Genomic DNA, 23,185 nt, shown 5'->3' on the forward strand with positions numbered 1-23,185 from the left:
GTTTATTTTTTTTTAACACTACAATATCAAGATTGGCCTCCGTTCACCTTTGGGAGGAATGTGAGGATCCATGGGAGGTTGTTTTTGTCTTTGAAAGAGAGGAACAATATGGGAAATGCCAGGCATATGTCTAGAGCAAACACTGGGCTCCTGTGGGTGAGGACTTGAGCCTCCCTCTCCACTCCTTCTAATCTCAATTCTTGCTTTTTCTTCTGACCCTGGGGTTATCTAGCAACTTCTTCCCATTGTCCTAACCCTAGGTGCTCCAAGAGTCTGTTTTTCTAATGTGGTTAACTAGTTGTATACAACACCGTCAGTAGGTCTCGAGCTCTAAGTTAGATTTCCATCGGCAGAGATTGACTTCCCTGTAACCCTCCAGACTCTGTAGAAAAGTCCTAATAAAGCCTCCTTTCAGATATTATGGAAGAGGGGAGACTACGTAGCCTGAGACTGTGAATTCCATCGCTAGCTAGTATGTTTCTTAGGTGAGTTAAACTCTGTAAGCTTCAGTTGACTCATCTGCAGAATGGGTATAATGCCTACCACAGGGTTGAGGATGTGAGTACTAGAATGTACAGAGTTTAGTATGGAGGAGATGCTCCAGAAATGGTAACTATAATTTCAAAAACAAAAAAAAAAATCAAGATCCAGAATTTTGATTTTAATACAAAAATGTGTTCAAGAAAGAAAACCCAATCTAGACACCACAATTGGCTAAGCTGTAAACATGACTTGCGTATTTATACGGAACAGAAAGCACTGAACTGAATCTAACCAGAGTATTAGTGAGACGATTCTAGAATCTTTTCACAATATGTAACACAAAATAGAATTAATATATACAATATACGTGGATTTAAATTAAATTCCTTTGAAGCCAACACTAGAGCCATAGTCATTGAAGTAATAGTCATTATGTATATATATATATATATATATAAAATATGTATATAATTCATATATACACTATATGAATCTTTTCACAGTTTGTATTTCAAATCATGGCATTCACTTTAAATATCTTAGAATTTTATATGCAGTTACATCCAATAAAGCTGAAAATTAAAAAAAAATTTAAACATACTAGGAAAATTTTGATTTAATTAAATTAAATTTAAATTCCAAATTTTTGAATTTCTGATAAAATTAGGGCATGGCTTTGGTCATGAACATTTAGTGACCATAACATCGACCCTCTCAGTAATACCGCTTTTAATGGTTCAGCGTCTGTGGATATCCGTGCTCAGGGGATCACCACATACATATAAAGAGGCTGGATGTCTTCAGCCCCACTCTTCATGGGTTTAGGCTCAGTACAAAAGCTGTCTGTGCTTGCGTTGAGATTAACCTTCTGTATTATTTGGGTGGTGGAGGTGAGGAGTTGGAGGGCTAGGTCAGTTCTCTTCAGGTCCACTTCTCCCAGCTCCGTGTCCACTGGCCCTTCTTTATTCATCTATTCTTGTCTAATGAGGACTTACTTCTGGCAGTTATCATAGACTTCCTGAAGTTGGGTGGGATGCTTCTCCTGTCCTTGCTGAAGGAATTCCAAAGGCTGACTGCAGGACATTCGAAGGAGACTTTCCTTGCTAGAGAAACATCCCTCTTTGCTCAGTCTGGGAGGCTTCATGATGCCTTTTGTTTTGTGGCAGACTCCTGGTAGAGACACAGGACCCACTTACGAGGGCTCAGTATGAGAACTATAAAACCTGCGAAGTGCTCCATGGTGTTAGCCAGGATGATGGTGATGGCAGCGGCAGGGAAGGACCTTAGCTCATTTATACCCCATCTTCCTTGCCACCATCATTCCAGAATCGTTGCACTAATACTCTGGTTAGATTTAGTTCAGTGCTTTCTGTTCAGTATAAATATGCAAGTCATGTTTACAGCTTAGCCAAGTGTGGTGTTTAGATTGGGCTTTCTTTCTTGGACACATTTTGGTTTTTTCTTGAGTTTGTAAATGCTTCACCTTTGCATTTGCTTGGTTTTCTTGAAACATCTGACTCAATCTTCCCACACACCTCCAACTGCTTTGAGAAACTCTTACACGACTTTCCACATGAGCCGGTCTTAGAATATTTCACCCTGCTCCCCTCTTTCTTTCCTCCTGGAGCCCTCTGACTTCCTGTGCCATCGACTGGGAAGAGTAACACGCCCTTATAAAGACATTCAGACAATTCTCCTAATTTCAAATCCTTCCCTACTCACAGCCTACACACTTCACAAAAACAAAAGGACATACCCACCTCACAAAACAAACCCCGACACCTGGTACCTTGTGCCTCTCAAAGTTAAGCTTCCAGAAGCCCCACCTAGCTTACTCTCCCAGGTTTTTTCCTTCTGTATTTGTATTTTTTTTTTTTTTTTTTTTGGTGTGGGGTTTCTAAAACCCCCCCTTGCTTCATCAGACATGGGGCTTGTATCATTTGTGTTGTGTTCCCCTCCATGATTTGAAGTGATTTTTCAGTGGGGGGAACATCTTTGTTTTGTCACTTAAACCCTGTTGTCTCCCAACTTCTAGCTTTAACTTTCTAATTATTGATGGGATTCAAGTAACCAGACGGAGCTAGGAATTAAGCCTAGGTACTCCAGACCCACTTCATACTTTTTTTTTCCTTTGTCACATTCTTCATTATCTGACACAAATGAGAGCATGGTGGGGCGCCTGGGTGGCTCAGTTGGTTAAGCGTCTGCCTTCGGCTCAGGTCATGATCCCAGGGTCTTGGGATTGAGCCCCGCATTGGGCTCCCTGCTCAGCGGGAAAGCCTGCTTCTCCCTCTTCCACTCCCCCTGCTTGTGTTCCCTCTCTCGCTGTGTCTCTGTCTGTCAAATAAATAAATAAAATCTTTAAAAAACAAAACAAAAAGCAAATGAGAGCATGGTTAGATTTTCTTTTGGTGTCTTCTCTAGTGAGCGATCTTTTTGTTCAAGTGGAAATTTCATGGGCAAATCCAACATGTGTTGTCTGTGTTTTCTGAAATAAGCCCATCCCCATGAGTTAGGTTGTAAAGATAAACTTGCCTCATTTTAGGTCTGCAACGAAGAGAAAACAAGAAGGATTTAGAGTGACTAGGGAACCACAGAGATGATTACAGGGCAATGAACTAGTACCTCAAAAGAGAAGACAAGCAAGGTAGGAATATTTATGTCGGAGAATCTGAGGCAGTGTCGTAATAAGAGTGTTAAATATATGAAAGTGTGCTCTGGAGAGGATGGTTCCCAGTTTCCCTTTTCAGGATGAAAGACTTCAAGGAGGAAATAGATAAAATTATCAGTAGAGATATCAGTATATTTTACAAAGAAGAAATTGCAATATGGTTGTTGAAAGATTGTTACTGGACTGAGCCATCAAAGTATGGCCATTTTGAATAATTTTGCTTTTTTTTTAAGATTTTATTTATTAGAGAGAGAGAGTGAGAGCATGAGCAAGGTGAAGGGCAGAGGGAGAAGCAGACTCCCCACTGAGCAGGGAGCCCAATGGGGGGACTCGATCCCAGGACTCAGGATCATGACCTGAGCCGAGGGCAGACACTTAACCAACTGAGCCACCCAGGTGCCCCACCTTTTTTTTTTTTTTTTTAAGATTTTATTTATTTTCATGGGAGACAGAGAAAGAGAGGCAGAGGCCGAGGGAGAAGAAGCCAGCTCCCTGCTCGCAGGGTTCCATCCCAGGAGCCTGGGATCATGACTGAGCCACCCAGGCGCCCTGAAAAATTTTGCTTTAATGTGTTTTATTTTAATGTAGATTTTATTTATTTGAGAGAGTGAGAGCGCATGCGCACGTGAGTGGGGGCGGGGCAAAGACAGAGAATCTCAGGCAGACTCTGCTGAGCATGGGGCCCAACACAGGGCTTTATTTCACAACCCATGAGATCACGACCTGAACCCAAACCAAGAGTCAGATACTCAACCGACTGAGCCACCCAAGTGCCCCCGCTTTGTGTTTCTAAAAGTTCTAACTTAGTATGGAAGGGATTCCCCACCATTACATTTTTTTTCCCCCAGTTAGTTCATTCTCCCTTGAGAGGGTCCACGCACAGGTAGTAGAATGACATCTTCACTCTTTACTACTTGCCTGTTTTAGTTGCTAGATCAGAATCCTTGTTTACCAGTCTGACTTTCGTGTAGCAGGCGCCCCTGAGGACCAGTGACGATGCTCCAGTGTTGGCTTCAGTGGAACAACGTAAAGAAATAGAATGTACTAGTAGGATGAGTAGAATAACTTTTATTCTTGCCTTGTGCTGAATTTGTGTGCCCCGCCCCCCGCATTGCTCTTGCTTCAAATACTGCATTTATATAGAATAAAATGAGCTTTGACATAATCTTCAGTCAGAATCTCTCCACACGGGCTGCTCTTCTTTTTTCTGCCTTTGCCTTCTGCCCTTCTACCTTTTGTAGATTATCCCGAACCAGAGAGCAGCCTCCAGGGGGTTGGTGTGCATTTTCATCCACTCCTCGTTCCTTTCTTGTATCTGGGCTCCTCTCTTGCCAGCTGCCCGGCCTATGTGCTGCTGCTGTTTTTATGCTTACCTAGCATTTCCTACAACTTGGTAGGCAGAGAGGGTGTTTTTACTTGTTCTTTGGGATTTCCCACAATCAGTAGTCTGTGCTGAGTGAATAATAGTTTTTGAGGAAATGATATATAAATATAAGGAAGTACAGTCATTTGATGTGCAGGCCAAGTAATCTCCATAGTTACCACTTGATGGAGGACACCACGTTGTATTTCTTAAAAGCTCTCCTCAGAGCTGCTTCTGAAGTTGTGGTACTGGGACATAGCGCTGTAGCTATCAGTGAAGGGATCCTATTTATTGCAGGCTGGATTTGGGGAGACATTCTGCTGCCCAGACCTGCTCTCACCTTAGGACTTTGATCTGTCCTTTTTGGGTTGAAATTTTCCTTTATGAAAGCTTTTCTGCCTTGTTGAGGAGCCATGCTTAAGGTAACCCAGTAAGAGAAAAAAAAGCTGTTACCTGATCTGGGTGCTTTTGACTCCCAAGTTTGATTCCTTTCTGTTCTCCGTTATGCAGCTTTTCATTGAAGCATTTGAGAAAACATATTATTTCAATCATTTTGCAGGTAAAGAAATGGAAATTGTGGCAATTTATCATAGCTTCTGCATTTGACCTTTGGGAATCAGTTTGGGAGTATTCAGTAAGAGACTTCTAGAAACATACAGCTTTTGGCTTGATAACTAACTCTCTTCCTTAAGAATCTACCCTAAAGGGGTGCCTGGTTGGCTCAGATGGTTACTCGTCTGTCAGTCTGCCTTCGGCTCAGGTCATGACCCCAGGGTCCTGGGATCCAGCCCTGTGAGTTAGGGGTCCTAGGATCAAGCCTGGCTTCAGGCTTCCTTGCTCGGTGGGGAGTCTGCTTCTCCCTCTGCCCCTCCCCCTGCTCCTGCTCTCTATCAAATAAATAAATAAAATCTTAAAAAAAAAAACTACCCTAAAGAAAGAATCAGAGGTATAGGCAAATCATTTTAAACAATCACAAAAAAAATCAGAACCAACCCAACATTTCAACAATAAATAAATGTTGATCTTAACTTTGGAATATTATGTAACAGTTTAAACTTATTTTTGAACACCTTTCAGTAAGTTTTACTTATTGAACTTATTTTCAGTAAGCTTTTCAGAAACAATAATAAGGGAAAATAATAAGTAGTAATCAGAAAGACTGAAAGATATCAGACAATGTAGTACAGTCCAAACTATGCCAACAAATTTAAAATATACTTAATTAAAAGAATGGGATAAAGTATGCGAAAGTTTGAAATTGATCCTGTTTTGGTGGTGACATTTTGGGTGATTCTTGTTTTTCCCTCATAGTTTTCTATAATTTTCAATTTTTTATAATGAATTTTTAATCAAGAAAGATTAAAGATGATTAAAAATTTTAAAGTAGAAGAAGAATAGTCTGTCTAGGCCTAATAATTCAAAAGAAGGAAAACTCATGGAAGTCCCAGGAATTAAGTGGCTTTAATTCTCATTTTGAAAAGGAATGTTTGATCCCAAGTGATTTTTTTTTTTAATTTTGCTTTTGTTCTTCATCAAGGTATGATTTGTATGTGCTAAAAGCCACGTGGTTAATGAGATTGTGTTCTAAATATTGTTATTTGTGAAGGCATATATGGTCAAGGTGCATCTTACTGTATGTATAATCTAATTGTGAAGACAGAGCTTTGGAACTTTGGCCAGGTTATGTAGTCCCAGTTTCCTTGTCTGTAAACTGGGATTGTGAGGGTCAGATGATACAGTGCCTGTAAACGTCTAGCTCAATTCTGGCACATGGTAATCACTCAGATGATATTCTAGCTCATGTGGTAAATGATGACAGATATAATAGTACTCCTGAAGGAAGACTTCTCCCTGATTTTTTTTATATCTAGCATTTAGGAGAGGTAGTATTTATTTATTTATATTTTTATTTTTAAAGATTTTATTTATTTATTTGAAAGAGAGAGAGAAGGAGAGCATGCATGTGCATGCATAAGGGGAGGGAGGGGCAGAGGGAGAGGCAGACTTCCCGCTGAGCAGGGAGCTGGACTCCACTGGACGCAGGGCTTGAGACCGGGACCTGAGCCAAAGGCAGACACTTTATCTGCTGAGCCACCTGGGCGCCCCAGGAGAGGCAGTATTTAACATATGGGTTTTTTGGTTTAACACAACATTAATACTCCAAAGACTGAATAAAGACAAAGTAGATGTTCTGTTTCCCCTTTTATCCCTCTGAAGATGGACATGTTCCACACCTTTCTCCAAGCTTGTGTAAGCATGAACACATACACGATGACTAGCTTTGCTTTGATTTTTGCCTTATGTATTACCCTGCAACTTTTGCAACCAGCCAGTAGGTATAGAATTTTTAATGGGTGTTGCTCTGAGTTCATAGATTCAGAGTTAACTAATTTTTGATAACTGCATAATACCCTAAAGCGGCTATGCCAGAGTTAATTTGGTCATAACTCTATAGATAGGTTGTTTTTAGTTCCCCACCTCCTACTACAGACGATGTTTGCTGCACCATCCTTCTACATAAGCCTTAAGATTCATTGCTTTTATTTCCACAAAGTGGCATTGCTGAGTTCGAGTATGCGTTAATTATAGCACAGAGGGATTTGGGGTTCTAAAAGCTGTAGAAAGCATTGTTGGTTCCTGGCCTCACACAATCTAGTTGAAGAATAGATACGCATTTATTTTCCCAGGGATGTTTTTGCTGATGTACAAAGTTTTCCGTAGACAGGGTTTATTTCCAGGGAGATTTGAAATCCTTAACATTCTGAAACGTAGGTATAAATCAGGAGAGCAAAGGGAGCCTCATGAAGTAGGTTTACTCTGTGTAGTGTTTGCTGTATTTATCAGATATGAATTTGTTAGAAATCGTACATGTTTAAGTTTCTCAGTTTTTAAGAGCTGAGAGTCCAACTTGAGACCTGAAGCACTTGACATTTGCCCTCCTGTTTTTTCCTGTGCCTACACCCTCCAGGGCTGCGGATGTCCCCCACCCAGGGGGAGAGCCATCCTGCAGGTAGCATCTTGTCTCTAGAGGCCCAGGTTTGCTCGACACTGATGCACGCAGCTGAGCATATCTTCAGTTTTGAGGTCACCAGTGGTAACAGGAATGTTCGTATGCTAACAAATTGTTTTTATAACAGCAAAGTGACTGTGCTAGAAGCAGGTGCCTTTTCTTTGTAATGTCCCTGAGAGCTGCTTAGTACGGCATACGTTTTTCCAAGTACCCACTTGAGGGTGTGTGTGTGTGTGTGTGTGTGTGTGAGAGAGAGAGAGAGAGAGAGAGAGAGAGAGGGGACAGAGAGAAGACAGGACGATTATGACGGGCTTCCTGTGCGTGTGTGTGCATGTGCACATGTTGGCTACCTATTATGTAGATGCCAACCTGTAGCATGACCATCTCTGTTTAGAAGCTTTGTTTTTTCCCATTAGTAATTAACATCTGGTTACGTCAGTTGGGATTATGCAACTCTGAGCAGCTGACACTAGTTCATACCTGTTTCCATTCTTTCTCCCCTCTGATTCAGCTTCTTGGCTCTGGAGAAGTGATTGCATTGTAACACTTTAGACCCTGCTTGCTTGTATTCCTGACTCACTGAAATGGTCACCGTATCTGAAACCCACTGAGCAGCCTGTCATGGTTTCCAGTCCGTGAGACCTGTAGTTGCTTGTTTTGCATTCATGTTTTGTCGCCTTGTGAGACATCGCCTCACTTTTAAAAATTCGATAACCATTGGCTTGTTGGAAAGCAGTTCTTACCCTTGTGACACTTGGCAGTCTGGGTTTCCTTGGGCTGCCTGCAGTACTCAGTGACAGGAACAATAAGGACAGTGACTGCGGACGAACAGCGCTCACCGTGTGCCAGGCACCGTGCCAGCGCTTGATATATTACTAACGGGTGTAATCCAGCAGCTCTGGCTGGTGGGCATTGTTACTACCCCATAGTACAAATGCAGCAAGTGTGGCAGCTTCGGAGCTATGATTCTACAGCCTGTAGGTGGCTTATGCAGGGAAATCACTCCACATCCGGGCGAGGTTCACTGGTGGGGCTCGAGAAACCAAGGAACGGGGCGATGTACCCAGGGAACCTGGGCGCTGCATGCACCGACCCACTTGGAGAGAGAGTTGGCAGAGAGGCGGGGCTGCTGCTGATGTTTGGATAGGAAGTGACATGGGTGAGTCCTCCCATTTGAAAGCCCTGGCCATGTGAGGGGGAAGTTGAGGGAACTCAGGCATGGGCAGGAAGGAAACGGGAGAGGGAGGTGTGGAAAACTTTGCTAACAAGGGAGGTCACTGGTAACAGCCTCTCACGGAGAGTCCCTCTCTTGATCAGCTTTGTCCCTTCGGGGTGCACATCCCGGAGGAGGGTGAGGCAAGCTGGAGGTACGTTTACCTTCAGCGAGTTTCTTTTGTTTTGATGAGTGAGTCATATGAACAGGCTGGAAAACCTCTTCAGTTGCTCTTGTGATTGTGTTTTTCAAATTGGTTTTTGGAGAGGTCGTATGTGATGGGCCAGGATGACCCCTGTCTGCAGCACAGACTGGAACCGTAGAAGGGAAGTTGTCTAGGTAAGAAGCACCGGGTTGGGGGGCGGAGGTATGGGATGCTGTGCCGGGGCAGGACCCTGATTCTGCTGCCTTGCCCTCTGCATAGAACCTCCTAGGGCTCAGGATGCATTTCCGCCGTATCTGAAGAGAGTCCACTCTGGGTGAGCAAGGATAGACTGCAGATGGCATGGTGAAGCCTTCCTTACAGAATGTGGTTGTTTGCTCTTGTCATGGTTATTTTTATGTCACCAGGTCGTTTTCTACCCCCTTTCTGGGCATTTTTAGCATGGTTTTAGCACTGAGTAAGAGCACAGGGTAAGACAGTGTCATTAGTAACTGTGTGATCTTGGGCAGGGTCTTAACCTCTCGTGCCCTGGTGCCCTAGTCTCAAAATGGGGGCATTAGGAATAGCCATTTCATAGGGCCGTTGGAGACAGTGCTTAGCAGAAGGCCTCCATCATTGTATCTGCTTTAAAAATGGAGGTGCTCATTATTGCCTTCTTAGTGTTGTGACACTTGCAGGACTCTCCCATTCTGCTTCCTATGATTAGCTGTGACCTTCTAGGACGCACATCACCCTGGGTGTAGACACTGATGGCGAAAAGAACTGGATTTGGAGAGTTGCGGATTCTACAGTCTCTCAAAGAAGGGTGGAGTCTCTTAGGACAAAGCATTCCTGGCATGAATAGACAGAGAAAGCTCATCAGAGAAATAAGTGAGAGTCAGGTGTTCTGATAGAGTTGATTAAAAGCAAGTTGCACAGGAAGAGTCCCTTATCCTCTGCCTGATTGTTCTTTGCATTTTATTCAACTTGTCAGCTTTACCTACAAAAGGAATTTTTCTTGCCTTCTTTTAAAAATGGAATGCAAAATGATTACTGTCAATTTGATGTAGTTAAATGCAAGCTTTTTTGGAAGGGCAAGAGGGGTTTGCTTGGAGGAGAATTCTGACCCCTTTTTTCTGTGACATACCCCTGCAAAGTGGGCACTGTTTTCTATTTTACCAGAGTACTTTATTAAGTGCCGTTTAAGAAATACTTCTTTATTAAACAACAACAACAACAACAAAAACCCCTAACTTTTAATATGGAAAATTTCAAGTACATACAAAACTGTAGGGAATGGTATGAGCCCTGACATCCCGACTGTCTGCTACCTACAACAACTGCCAATATCGCTTTACCTCTACCCCCACACAACCCCCCTACCCTGTTTGTTTGTTTGTTTGTTTTGAGAGAGAGAGAGACCACGGGCACGGGGTGGGGTGGGGGGGCGGCGGCGGGGCAGAGGAAGAGAATCTTAAGCAGCACGCTCAGCCCAGAGCCCAACATGGGGCTCGATCTCACCACCCTGAGATCTTGACCTGAGCCGAAATCATGAGTCCGATGCTTAACCGACTGCGGCACCCTGGCGTGCACCACCCCCACCCTGTTATTTTTAAGCAAATTCCTGACAAGATATTATTTTATCTGTAATATTCAAGATGTGCTTTGAATGCCTTAAAAGTTTGAGTAAAGTCAAAAATGAACACTTTCATGTTTTGAGATCCTTCCTGTGGGAAGATCATGTCTCTCTAGAGACCTAAGGGCAGTGATCCTCAAAGCAGGGAATGGGGAAATGATCTTTGTCAATGATGACTCGGGGGCTTTTTCAAACTCCTTGTCTCCCCAGGCTTTGCTCCCTCCCTACCACCCCCTCCCACATACAGTTGAAAATGTAGCCTTTGATTCTTCATAGAACTGGTTTGCTTTGAGTGTTAGAGCAGGAATAATCAATAGAGAACCACTGCTTGGGGGAAAAAGTGATTCCAGAAGCTTTACTACTCAACCAATTTTTTGTTGTTGTTGTTGTTGTTATTTTTAACCACCATGCATGGGACCGTTTACAAGTATATTTGTTTACTGCCATCTTAACCAAAGTATGCTGGATGTTAGTCAGCCGTCCCTATTTACTACAGGGTGCTTTCAACACAGTTTTCCATGCTGTGGAGTGATTATTTTTATAGTTTACCTCCCTCATTGCCATTTTATTCCCTGCCAACCTACTTTATCTCTTTTAAATCTGCTAAGGGCTAAGAAGCAAGGTATGTGAAGGTATATCAAGTTAGAGTAAATGAACTGTGAGGGTGGTTTTCTTTTGTTTGTTTCTTGAGCACAGTGTATGTTGTTGGAATTAAGGACTTTGTGATATTTGATAGCTTCGAGGACTTTTTGGCTCCATTTCCTGGTTTCCGGCGCTATTCCGCGTGCGTGTAGTTGGCATGCAGCCCCCTTTCATGGAGGTCAGGTACCACTGTAGTGGGTCCTAGAGCAGGAATCGTTGTTCTAACCTCAGATACGGCTCCAAATACAGAAATGTAGACACATTTCTCTACCTCCTACCACGGGATGTTTGCAAGAGAGTTAGCTGGAGGGAGAGGAAGGAATTTAAAAATGTGACCATTCTGCTTTTGTTCTAGTTATTTAGCGGCTAACAGTTAGGGGCTTGTGCTTTAAACCTTGCACCACATTTTACTTGGCTTCAAATAATTCGATATATGGCTATAATTTGAGTATTCTATAGTACTAAAATTTATAGAAGAAACCGACAGTGTGATTTTTTTTTTTTCACCGAACAGAACTGCGTTCCTCTCAGCTCTTCTTCAAGGGGGAATCAGAGAAGGCATTTTCCATAGTCTTTTTTGTCCCATGCCCTCCTAACCCTTTTTAAAAGTCTCCTTAGAAAAATGACATAGTACTTTTCAAAACTGAGCTGTGCCTCATGCAGGTTTATACACAGGATGGACTAATTGCATCATTTTTTCCTTTCTCACACCCAGACCAGGGTTACATAGTTCTGTGAGGTGTGCTTGGGAGTTGTAATAATGTGGAATGCTGGAAAAATTCCAGAGACTGTTAGTAAATACAGAATGCAGCTGAACAGCAGTTAGCTTCTGTTCTTGATTTCAGAACTCACCCTTAGGAAAAAAGCTTAATCCTCTGTCCTGAATTACCTGCACAGTCTTCAGGGTGCAGGTAATTCAGGACAGAGGATTAAGCTGTATTTGGTTGGTATTCTGAAAGGTCTCTCCACTTCTTACCCATCATGTTTAAAATTTTTTAGATCAGCCAACTGACTTTTTCTATATTATGAGAAAGCTGACTTTGCTTTGTGTTTTCAACTTGGCAGGTGTTTTGTTGATATGTTTGTGGGGGGAGAGAAAGAAGGTAAATCCACAGCTGATAGTTAAAAGATGGGAACTTACAGAGTAGATCTTTTAGGAAGCTGATTGGTCAGGAATGAGTTTTAGAAGTGACTTTGAAGCTTTTCTGTATGTTCTCTCCTACTGTAGCCTATTCTATTGAAGGCCTTTAAAGTGTAGTGTTTACAGAGCAAATATCCCTACAAATTGCTTTCGGCGATCATGGGCACATTGGATTATCACGTGACTAATTCCATTGTAGTTTTTGCAAAGAACTTCCATGGGATGTGGCATCTCTCTGGTCTCTGAGACCACCCCCAGTCTAAGACACATCAAGGGCTGGAAAAGGCAAACTCGGGTGGCGGGAATGTTCTTTTAGAAATCTGGGTTCAATTTATTTTTTTTCCCCAAAGAGCACCAGTGAGCTGAGTGACTTCTCATCCCTTTCCTTCTCCACAGTTTAGCCTCTTAAGGCCCCGAAAGTCAGACCTATCTCAGGCTCCAAATTCCTCAGGTGTCACTTGAGGTCACCTGGAGGCCCCTGCCCTAGCTTGGCCTCAAAAACAACTATTTCGGGATTCATTCTTTCTTTCATCATAATGACAGATATTTAGTTAGCTTTCTGCCATGTCCAAAGGAGACCACAAATCTGAATCTGACACAGATCCTTCCCTTCAAAATTCTCTTTGGGGAGCTAAGACACATCCAGGGGTTTCTCTGGGGTGAGGGAGACTGATATCAGCTCTAGAGACACAGCCGTGTGGATTATAAGACCAACAGCAATTTGGAATCAATTTCCACTGGAAAAAAAGTACAGTTGTTTAACAAGACAATATACACGTTATTGACGAAGATAAGAAAAAGGCTACAGCCTGCTTACCCTCTTAGGGTGGGCTCTTTATGGGAGCATTTCTTCTAATGATGGACTCCTTTCTGCTCCAGGTGTCAGTGTTTGGGGGATTACAAGGTGGAGTGCTAGGAGAGTACATGGTTCAGGTTTTATACTTGGTCAGTTTCGCTGAGGACTTGACATACCTTCCTGTTCAACTCCTGTGTTGTTTGCTTTTTTTTTTTTTTTAATGTAGGTGGTAGGGTACTCAAGGCCTTCCTTTTTTTTTTTTTTTTAAAGATTTTATTTATTTATTCATGAGAGACAGAGGGAGGGAGAGAGAGAGAGAAGCAGAGGGAGAAGCAGGCTCCCAAGGAGCAGAGAGCCCGATGCGGGACTCGATCCCAGGACCCTGGGATCATGACCTGAGCCGAAGGCAGACGCTTAACCATCTGAGCCACCCAGGCGCCCTCAAGCCCTTCTTTTCATAGCTGCTGTGCTATCCTTTGAGCAAACTTGGCTTCCTGTGCGAGGGGGAAGGGGACATGTGTACACCCACAGAAGCATTTTCTCATTGACTTCTCACAAACCGGTGGGGTGGGTGTTATCTTCACAGATGAGTAAACTGAGACTGGGAAAGGTTAAGCCACTTGGCGTTCACCCAGGCCGGTTCTTGCAGGAAGGTTTGCACATGTTCCGTTTGTTTCCTGAGTAAATTTTGGTCCTTGGAGAGGACCTCCCTGCTCCATTGCATTTCCCGCCTTCTGTCACGTGGGTGTCCTTTCTCTGGGCAGCCTTCAACATGCACTTGTCAGTTACTTCATGGACCCAGAGACCCCGCGAGCTGCCGGGGAGGTCAGAGAGTTGGTGGCACTTTCCTTGCGATTTTATTTTTTTTCACATTTGCTTCTTATTCCCAGCGACTCTCATCCCTAAAGGGCTAGGGTCTAACTCTTATCCAATGCTCCTTTTCTCACTAAGGTACATCTTTGAAAAGGAGGATCAGCAGATGATGTTTTGAAGTTAGAATATGTTCCTGTTGGCCTTGAAAAAAAAATCATGAGTCAACACTGTTGGTTTTACTGTCTATACTGACAATAACTACAAAGAGTCCCTTCCATTAAACTTCCATGAATGGGTCTCAGCAACATTTGCAGCTTGGTGTTATTTACTGGATATGTTCCTGAAGAGTAGATAAAACTCTGTCTTTTAAGTGACTTTATTTGTAAGGGAGCTTTCCATTAAAAAAACAAACAAATCTTACAGTAAATAGAACGATGACCCCCTAATTTGATCTCTTGAAAACCCAGTTTCATCAGGAAAATCTAAAGCATCATAAACATGTGACCTTTTCAGGAGAATATGGCACTTAGTTCTAGGTTTTATAATGTTGTTCATGTGCTACAGTAAATATGAGGAGGCCCCTGAGAACCACATGGGCGAAGTAATTAGAGTGCCAAGAGCCAGACTGTTTAACAGAGAGGACTTGCTTGTAATAGGTTTTCACATCCAGTCTACTGTCCGGTGGTGTATCGTAATCCTTGCTCCCTCTGGCTAGCAAGGACAAAGAGGAGGAATTAGGCTTAAAATACAGAGGGTGCTGGGTGCTGGGTGCTGGGTTCCGTGTAATGAAGAACTTTGTGCCTGTTTAGTAGTTAAAAGATGGACTCGTGATACATGTGCTATGGATTCTTTTGAGAGCTAAACATGGCGGATAATTCGTAGACTATTAAGATGGTAAAACAGAAAGGGACTAAGAGGTCCTCTTCTCAAACCGTATGGTTACAGATGAGTGTCACATAGATTATCTACTTGAAATCATTCAGGTGGAGCCCATGCTAGAGGTGAGGGGTGTCTTAAATGAGCTCCTGGAAGCCCTTCCCAGGGTTACAGCTCTGTGACTACACAAGTTCTGGGTGTAAATACCAGGAGCTTTTAATTTAGGTGGAAGATGTAGGTGTGAAAGATGGAGAAAATAGGTCTCTGGCTCTGGAGGAGTTTAGAGTCAAATGTGCTAATACTTTGAACACGAGTTTGATTGGTATGTTAAAATACGCAGAAATGATGTGGGAGTTCAGACAAAGAAAGAATACTTTGCTGGGAGGGATCAGAGAAATCTATTGAAAGAGGCAGCTGCGTTTCAACCGAACTGTGAGGGCTCTGTTTGGTACTGGCATTGAGGGTTGCCTTTTTTTTTTTTTTTTTTTTTAATCTTTTGACTAGGAACGTTTTTAGGTATATAGGAAAGCTGAAAGAACAGTGCAGTGAATATCTGTACACCCACCATCTAGATTCAACAACTCTTAATGTTTTGTCATATTTGTTCAACTCTGAATTCTTATATGTACATATTGGGTTTTTTTAGCCATTTGTGAGTAAATTACAGACATTATGACATTTTTACCCCTAGATGTATCCATTGGTATCCCCTGGAGCATTCTGTTAGACGAGCACAATTCCGCTATCAAAAACGGAAGAAAATTATCAGTAATACATTAATATCTAATTTCCATTCCCTATTTCAAATTTCCCTGTCTCATGTCTTTTATGGCTGTTTTTTAAACCTGGATTTGATTGACGTTCACACATTGCATTTTGTTTTTAGAAGTCCTAAATCTCTTTTACTCGAGAGCCACCCTCCTCCCCCACTCCCCTGTTCAATTTTTTTGTTTCATGACATTGACTTTTCAGACCAGTTTTCTTATAACTTTTTTCTTGATACCTTACCTGGCAAGTTTCTTACAGATTGAAGATTTAAATTGTTTTAAAACTCTTTAAAATCGTTTGGTATTTTCTAGGAGATATATTGCCAGATTGTCAGACGTTGCTTCTGACATGCCATTTTTAATAGCTAACATATTTAGAATATGCTAATCTTTATTTGCAAAAATAACATAAGGCAGGGCACCTGGGTGGCTCAGTCATTAAGCATCTGCCTTCGGCTCAGGTCATGGTCCCAGGGTCCTGCTCCCTGCTCCGCGGGGAGCCTGCTTCTCCCTCTCCCACTCCCCCTGCTTGTGTTCCCTCTCTCGCTGTGTCTCTCTCTGTCAAATAAATAAATAAAATCTTTAAAAAGAATAAGAAATGTGTACAATATAGAGAGTTCTATATAATATCAGTTCTACCTCGCCCTGTTCATCCTTTTAGTGAACTTACATTCTTTCCCATTACTTTGCGTGTTTTCATTTATTATAAAAATTGCAATCATCTCTGTGTACATTTACTTTTTATTTCACTAATTGTGCATTATGGATGGCGTCCTATAGAATACACAGCAGGGATTGTTTTTAATAGTGGCTGGGATAAACGTGTACCCAGCCAGCCACATTCTTTCATAGGTGTTTAAGGTGAGACACACCCAAATATAAAGTACCTGGCCCAGGATTAGAAATGTGGCTTCTGCCCACAGTGCAAATATTTTTCTTTGAGGCTCCCTGGTTAATATACAAGTGAAATCTTGGTGTCTTCTTGCCCTGTGCTTCAACAAGTGAGGGAATGAATGTGTGAGTAGTCAACTCTTAAGGGGTCTGTGTTTGAATTCGGGCTCTCTCTTTTTTGCTTTTTTGGGTGGGTCCCTACATCGTCTCTTCTGCATATATCAGATCATCAGGTTGGCCTACCTTAGAGGTAAACATGACACTCTGCCAACACAGAGTGATTTAGAAACGTTAATAGATCTTACCAAGCCACAGTCTCTAGCATGTGTATTTTAAGCCATCATAAAACATACCTGTCATGCTAAGGAATGTGCCAGAGGGCAGGCATCAAAGACTGGCCGAGGGAGTCTGGGGAGTATGTTTTGCTGTGTTGTAGGGTTGTGCCCTGACAACCTCGGTGAGGTCTGGGGTACTGACAGGGAGTAGTTCCTAAATATTAAAGTCACTTTATTTATTAATTCAGGAATTTCTGTAAGTAGTTATTCATATTTGCCCATCTAAGTGTCCAGGGGCTCAAAGGTAATTCTGTGGATGAAGGGTGTGAAGATAGGCTGAATCTGCTTGAGTTAGGGAATCAAGGTAACAGAACGATCATAGGAGCAAGAGATGGTCTTTTAGGCTGAATGGAGAAGGGAAAGTGGAACAGAAAGGCTGTCTGGACCTTTCTGGCTTCTTTGGTAGATACAATTAATGAGCTCCCAGTGGGAGTGTTACTGGCTCAGGGTGGAATGGTAAAGCCACTTTTATTGTTGTTGTTTTATTCTTGTGTTCTCCATGGCAATCATGTTATCAGTCAACTTTGGTGGGACATCAGGGTGTCCATACATCTCATTATTAGTAAGTTAAAGTATCTGCAATTTGGTGACAAGACACTTGCATCAGGCGTTTTGTAAAACAAAATGATGGTGGGGTGGTTCCACATCGAGCTGTCTTACCTATTTAGGGAAGAAAAGCACAGAGTTGTGATTTTAAATGCACAAAAGGATTCATGTATTTGAAACGTTTTAAAATGCAGAATGTTGCTGACTCTACAAAATGTGCATTTCTTCCATTTTTCTCTCCTCCATTCTAAATGTATAAAGTAAATAAGAAGATAAAGCAAATAACAGAATAAATATTAAAAGAAAAATAAAGACACCTGTTAATGAAAAGAAGGAGGCAGTATTGCAAAGAGGGAGGGAGGAACAAGATAAGATCCTAAGTTCAGGATCAGCGAGCACTGAATTCCTTGAGCCTCACTTCTTTCTTCCCTAAAAGGGGGATCATAAAATCTACCCCATCAGGTTGTTAATGAGATCGGAATGAGATAATCTATTTAGAAGTTAAACAGTGCTCAGATTCCACTCTTGCTGCTTTCTTGAGCGGACAGGATGGTACAGTGAGAAAAGCATGTGAAGTTAACATTGAACAGACATCGGTTCGGATTCTGGCTTTGCCATTTACTCTGTGCATCCTTGGGTGCATTCTTTTCATCTCCCCGACCCTCAGTGTCCTCAGCTGTCCAGTGGATTTTATCAGATCTCCCCAATAAGGTAAGATAAGGTAAAGAGCATGGGCTCCGCCAAGACGCTTGGGAGCCGCAGAGCTTGCTGGTTCCCAAAGCTGGGTGTTCATCCGTCCCGGGGCTGTGTGCTCAACTCGTGCGGACTATCTCGAACTTCCCTCGCAGCTGATGACCTTGCTGCTTGTCCGTTTGCAGCGATCCTCCGGAGGGCTGCGCTGGGCATGGACACCTCTCTCGGCATCTGGAGGAGCACGTGCCGTAGTGTCGTCACCCAGTCACGAAGCTGCTAAGGCCGTCTCAGGGGCGTGGGCGCCAGGAAGGGAAGGCGGCGTCGGGGGGCCACATCGCCATGCCTTTCGGCCTGAAGCTCCGCCGCACGCGGCGCTACAATGTCCTGAGCAAGAACTGCTTTGTCACGCGGATCCGCCTGCTGGACAGCAATGTGATCGAGTGCACGCTGTCGGTGGAGAGCACCGGGCAGGAGTGCCTGGAGGCCGTGGCCCAGAGGCTGGAGTTGCGGGAGGTAAGAGCGGGAGTGCGCGGATGGGCGGGGCGTCTGAGGCTGGAACTCGCCGAAGGGACCGGCCACCTGCCCTTTGGCACCTGCCCGGCTTTCCAGCCCCAGCGTCCTGTGTAGAAGGGTCCTGCTGCCCTTGGCCTGGGCTTGATCTCGCAGCCTCAGTGGATCAGGAGGCCCGCCCGGATGCGATGCCGTGACAAGCAAGGACCCCGCCCAGAGCTTGCATGGGGTGGCGGCTCTCCTTTCATTCCGCCGGTGGGGGGGAGGGTGTCTAAGGTCATTTTCTCTTTGAAACCATTGAGTGGGGTAGCTGGCATTCTGGCGTTCCAGCTGCAGGTCTAGGAGAAAACACGCACAGAGGGGATGGATGCAGCTGCTTTTCGTTTTTGTTTGTTTGTTTCTATATTTTCCTCTTCAAAGAGGGGGGAAAATTGGAGAAGTATTTAAAAGGAGCATGACCAGTGAGGCTTTTTGTGGGCGCTTGTAAAATGGGCGTTTTGTGCCTTTCAGGATTCTAACTGACCCTCCTTTTCTTGGCTCAGTCTGTGAGACTTCTTTGGGCTTGAAGCAAAGCCAGGGTTGACCGTGAAAGGGGTCAGGTTATCACTCTTCAGAATGAGACTCCTAGGGCAGCCCTGCTTCTTCCAGCCTTACAGACATTCAAGAGAAGAGGGTTTCGTGAGACCCACCCCTTCGCAGGTGTGTCCTGAGAGCCACGGGGCAGGCAGGCCAGTGGGTAAGATGATGTAACAGATAGAGTGGTTACCAGCGTGGAAGGGACTGCAAGCCCCTGGGATCTGAGGACCCGGAAAAGCTCTATGGTTGTCCTAGGCCCTGTGCCCACGTCGCCTGCTATGGCAGGGTGGTAGGGTGAGTGGTGGTGCCTGCTGGAAGTGATGGTGTTTGACGTCATCTTGCACACCTTCCTCATGATCCACCTTCTCGCCACATGCACACAGGAAGGGGGGGTCCAGGAAGGTCTTCCTCTCCCCTTGGCGTCCTCCACAGGCCAACTGCCGTCCTCTGGGGGGGCTGTTTCACCTGAGCACATCTGTCTCCTGCCAGTCTGCGGGTTTATGCTTTGGTTTCTGTGATCGGGGCTTCCTCTGAAGTGTATTTTCCTGTGACGGAGGCTCTCCTGTCCCACAGCTACATGCAGCTTGGTAGCTGACCCAGCGGAAAAACATGGGAAGTGTTCTGATCTTGTTGGTTGATAGCTGGTTCCTTTTTGCTTATCAGTGGCCCATTTGGGTATACGTATTTAAATATATGCATGGGCATAAAGGAGAAACCTTAAGACTGGAGATAGGTCCATTAGAAGACTGGTCTAAATTTCTTGCGAAAAGTTTAGTTATAGATCGTGCCACTTTTGAGTATTCTCAGTAACTCGCATTAGGATAACGATTCTTTGCGTGCATTGGGAGGCACTATATCATGTGCTGAGGCAGTTATAAGCTCAGTCTTTCGCGTCTTGGACTTGGGTTCAAGTGATAGTTCTGTCGCTTATGAGTTAGATGTGCTTGGAAAAGTTACTGCCCTTCTCTGGGTATCAGTTTCTTCACCTATAAAAGCAGAATAATGATACTCACCTTCCGTGTCTCATGGGGGCTGTTGTAAATATTAAAAGAGATTTGGTATGGGAAATGCATAGTGCTGCATCTAATAATTTATGATTGTCCCAATTTTAGTGTCTTAAGAATTTTTGATTGAAGAAAATCTTGAGCAACCACAGTGTGCCAATTACTGTGTTAGGACTTGATGAATGAAGATAAATAAGGTATAATTTTGTCTTCAAGCTATGCACAGGTGAGTAGGGGAATCCAGCATTTAAGTGAAGTGAAGATCGAATGCGATCCATCCTACAGGGTAGTGCAGGGGCAGGCCCCAAAGGCGAAAGCTACCCTTAGAGTTGTGCAGTACACAGTCTGTACCACTGACCACCATGGCCCTGGGAGGGGGAGAGGATGCTCGGTGAAAGATGAACAGAGCCCTCACTCTCTGAATGGGGACTTGAAGGATGCCTAGGACTTCAGGTGGAAAAGAAAGCAAGGCCATCTGGGGCATGGGGAATTGGATTTTTGAAGATACAGGGGCTCAGAAGGGTAGGTGCCATTCTTGGGGGCTAAGAAGGCATCTGTGTGCATCACCAGGTAGGGCTAGAGTCTAAGGTGCAACGGGAGGCGGGTCTGGAGACGTGTATGGTAATAATTACTCTCAACAGACCATTGTTTCTCTCAGCAAGAGGGCAGAGGTCAAACCCGGATTAGGCCACGACTGTTGTCACAAAGGATAAAGCTGTGATGTCCAGATTCTACTGTCAAGTGTGGGTTGCAGTGTGATTGATCTTCTAATGCTAAGATGGGGTTGACATTTAACGCTGGCTTTATTTTGACATGCTCTAAATGGGCGCATCCACGTTAGAGCACATCACTTTCTTTTTTTAATTGTATGCTTTTGTTCTGTGACAGATGACATTGAAGGTAATACTATAGCTACTCTGGTGAGATCAAGCAATCTATTACTTTGTTCTTCATTTGCACATACACACCTCGAGGAGGAATGCATTGTTCCAGAAGCAGGAGGAGGAGGGGATGAACCTAGGGTCTGCTCTACTCACTTGACTTTCTTTGGATTCGGGTCATTTTCCAAATAGAGCTGATGGAGCTTGAGAGGAGAAAGTGAAAATCTGTCTAAAATATAGCAAAATGTTTAGTCTTTATTAAGGCTTGGAAACCAGATTATGGTGGCTATTTGGTTTTGCCCTTAGAAGTATTCTGGAGTCTAAATGTTTCCTAGATTTTATAATAGCTTTATATTAGGAAAGGAAAATTAATTTTCATTTAACTTTTGATCTACATTAATTATCATTTGTGTTTTACCAGTTTATCATTTTAAAAATTGATTTCTTTTTTTTAAAGTTTCTCCTTTTTTTTTTTTTTTTAAAGATTTTTATTTATTTACTTGAGAGAGAGAATGAGATAGAGAGAGCATGAGGGGGGGAGGGTCAGAGGGAGAAGCGGACTCCCCACCGAGCAGGGGAGCCCGATGCGGAACTCGATCCTGGGACTCCAGGACCATGACCTGAGCCGAAGGCAGTTGCTTAACCAACTGAGCCACCCAGGCGCCCCTAAAAATTGATTTCTTAAAGCACTTTAGCTTTATAGCAAAATTGAGTGGAAAACAGAGTCCTGTATACCTCCTGCTCCCCTACCCCCACACCCTCCTCCACACCAGAGTAGGACATATGTTAGAATCAGATGAACCCAGGTTAACACATCATTATCCAGATCCATAGTTTACATTAGGGTTCACTCTTGGTGTTGTGCATTCTGTGGATTTTGACAATTGTATAATGACACGGATCCATATGGCAAGACTTTCTGAGAACCATGTCTGGTTTTGAATGTATGGATATGCTGCCATTTCAAATGGCATTGAGAGGACCCAGGCCAGGCTCATAGTGTCAGCAAATGCAATCAAGGCCTGAGGGAAGCTGAATATGAGAGGGTCCCTGGTCCCTGAAACCCTGGAGTTTAGAGACTAGGACAAACAAGAAACAAAGCGAAGGGGACAACCCGTGCTGAGGTACAGAAACAGGAAAGCATGTGCAATTTTCAGGGAAGGGCAGAGTTCATTTTGCAATGCGGTGTGTGTGTGTGTGTGTGTGTGTGTGTGTGTGTGTGTGTGTGTGTGTAGGGGTCGTGGCAGGGAGGGTAGGAGTGTAGAAAGGCAGGTGGGAGTCCACTTTTGAAGGGTTTGATGTGTCTGGCTAGGGAGTTTCAACTGGATTCTGTTTCTAAAATGTGTCACAAAAATAATTAAAATAACCGCCACCTTTTAGTGCACCCTGTCTTGTGCCGAGTACCCTCTCCATATCAATTCATCGAATTCTCTTAACTCTGTGAGGTGGCTTCTGTGGCTGTCTCCATGTTGCTGATGGGGACATTGCAGCACAGGGTGACCTGCTGGCCATGCCGGGGCTGGCTCAAACCAGGCGGCCTGACTCCACTGTTCGGATTCCCAGGGGTGCATGTGTAGCCGCAGAAAAGGAACTGTGGTAAAATGCTTTGGGAAACACCCTCATAAGTGCTATTTTTTTTTTTAAGGTGTTGAAGTCAGTGTTTCACAATTATTTTAGCCTCATGTTAAATCCTCTTTGAACTGTTTGGAGAATAAAGCGCTGTGGTGAGATGGGGAAGCCATCCGAGGATTTCAAGGTGGAGCGTCACATGAAAACCTTGCATTTTAGGAAAAGTACCAAATAGAAAGAGAATGAGGATTGGGGTGACAGGAGGGACAGAGATGCTAGCTGGATGGACTTAACAATAGTCCTGGCAAGAAGAAATAAAATGGACTCCTTAGGGAAAAAAAAAACAATTTTTTTAATTGGTTTAAGTTCAGAAAAAAAATTATGTATGAATTTCTGGCTAGGTTCTTTTTTTTTTTTTTTAAGATTTTATTTATTTATTTGAGAGAGAGAGAGCACAAGCCGTGGGAGAGGCAGAGGGAGAAGCAGACTTCCCGCCGAGCAGGGAGCCCAGTGCAGGGCTCTATCCCAGGACCCTGGGATCATGACCTGAGTGGAAGGCAGACGCTTAACCTGCTTAACCTACTGAGCCACCCAGGCGCCCCTAGGAACTCTTATTAAGGAAAAGAC

At 43.6% G+C, this 23,185-nt stretch overlaps 1 protein-coding gene across 5 annotated transcripts in view; it reads left to right on the top strand.

Moving 5' to 3' along the window:
* The window catches only part of PTPN14 (protein tyrosine phosphatase non-receptor type 14), a 174,984-nt gene that overhangs the window by 50,045 nt on the left and 101,754 nt on the right, over window positions 1-23,185 (top strand). For 2 of the 5 annotated variants that reach the window (XM_025877907.2, XM_073900174.1), the window contains exon 2: window positions 18,204-18,531. The exons of 1 other annotated variant lie outside the window; for it this stretch is intronic. In XM_025877907.2, coding sequence (XP_025733692.1) covers window positions 18,358-18,531 — 174 coding nt within the window. In that variant the 5' untranslated portion in view covers window positions 18,204-18,357. Of the gene's footprint in view, window positions 1-8,911; window positions 9,080-18,203; window positions 18,532-23,185 lie in introns of those variants that run through there. 2 more of the 5 variants (XM_073900173.1, XM_073900176.1) reach the window with 2 other exon arrangements.

This window comes from Callorhinus ursinus, unplaced genomic scaffold (assembly GCF_003265705.2).
Source record: "Callorhinus ursinus isolate GAN/ISIS: 27379988/994484 unplaced genomic scaffold, GSC_fseal_2.0 scaffold13, whole genome shotgun sequence".
Taxonomy (NCBI): domain Eukaryota; kingdom Metazoa; phylum Chordata; class Mammalia; order Carnivora; family Otariidae; genus Callorhinus; species Callorhinus ursinus.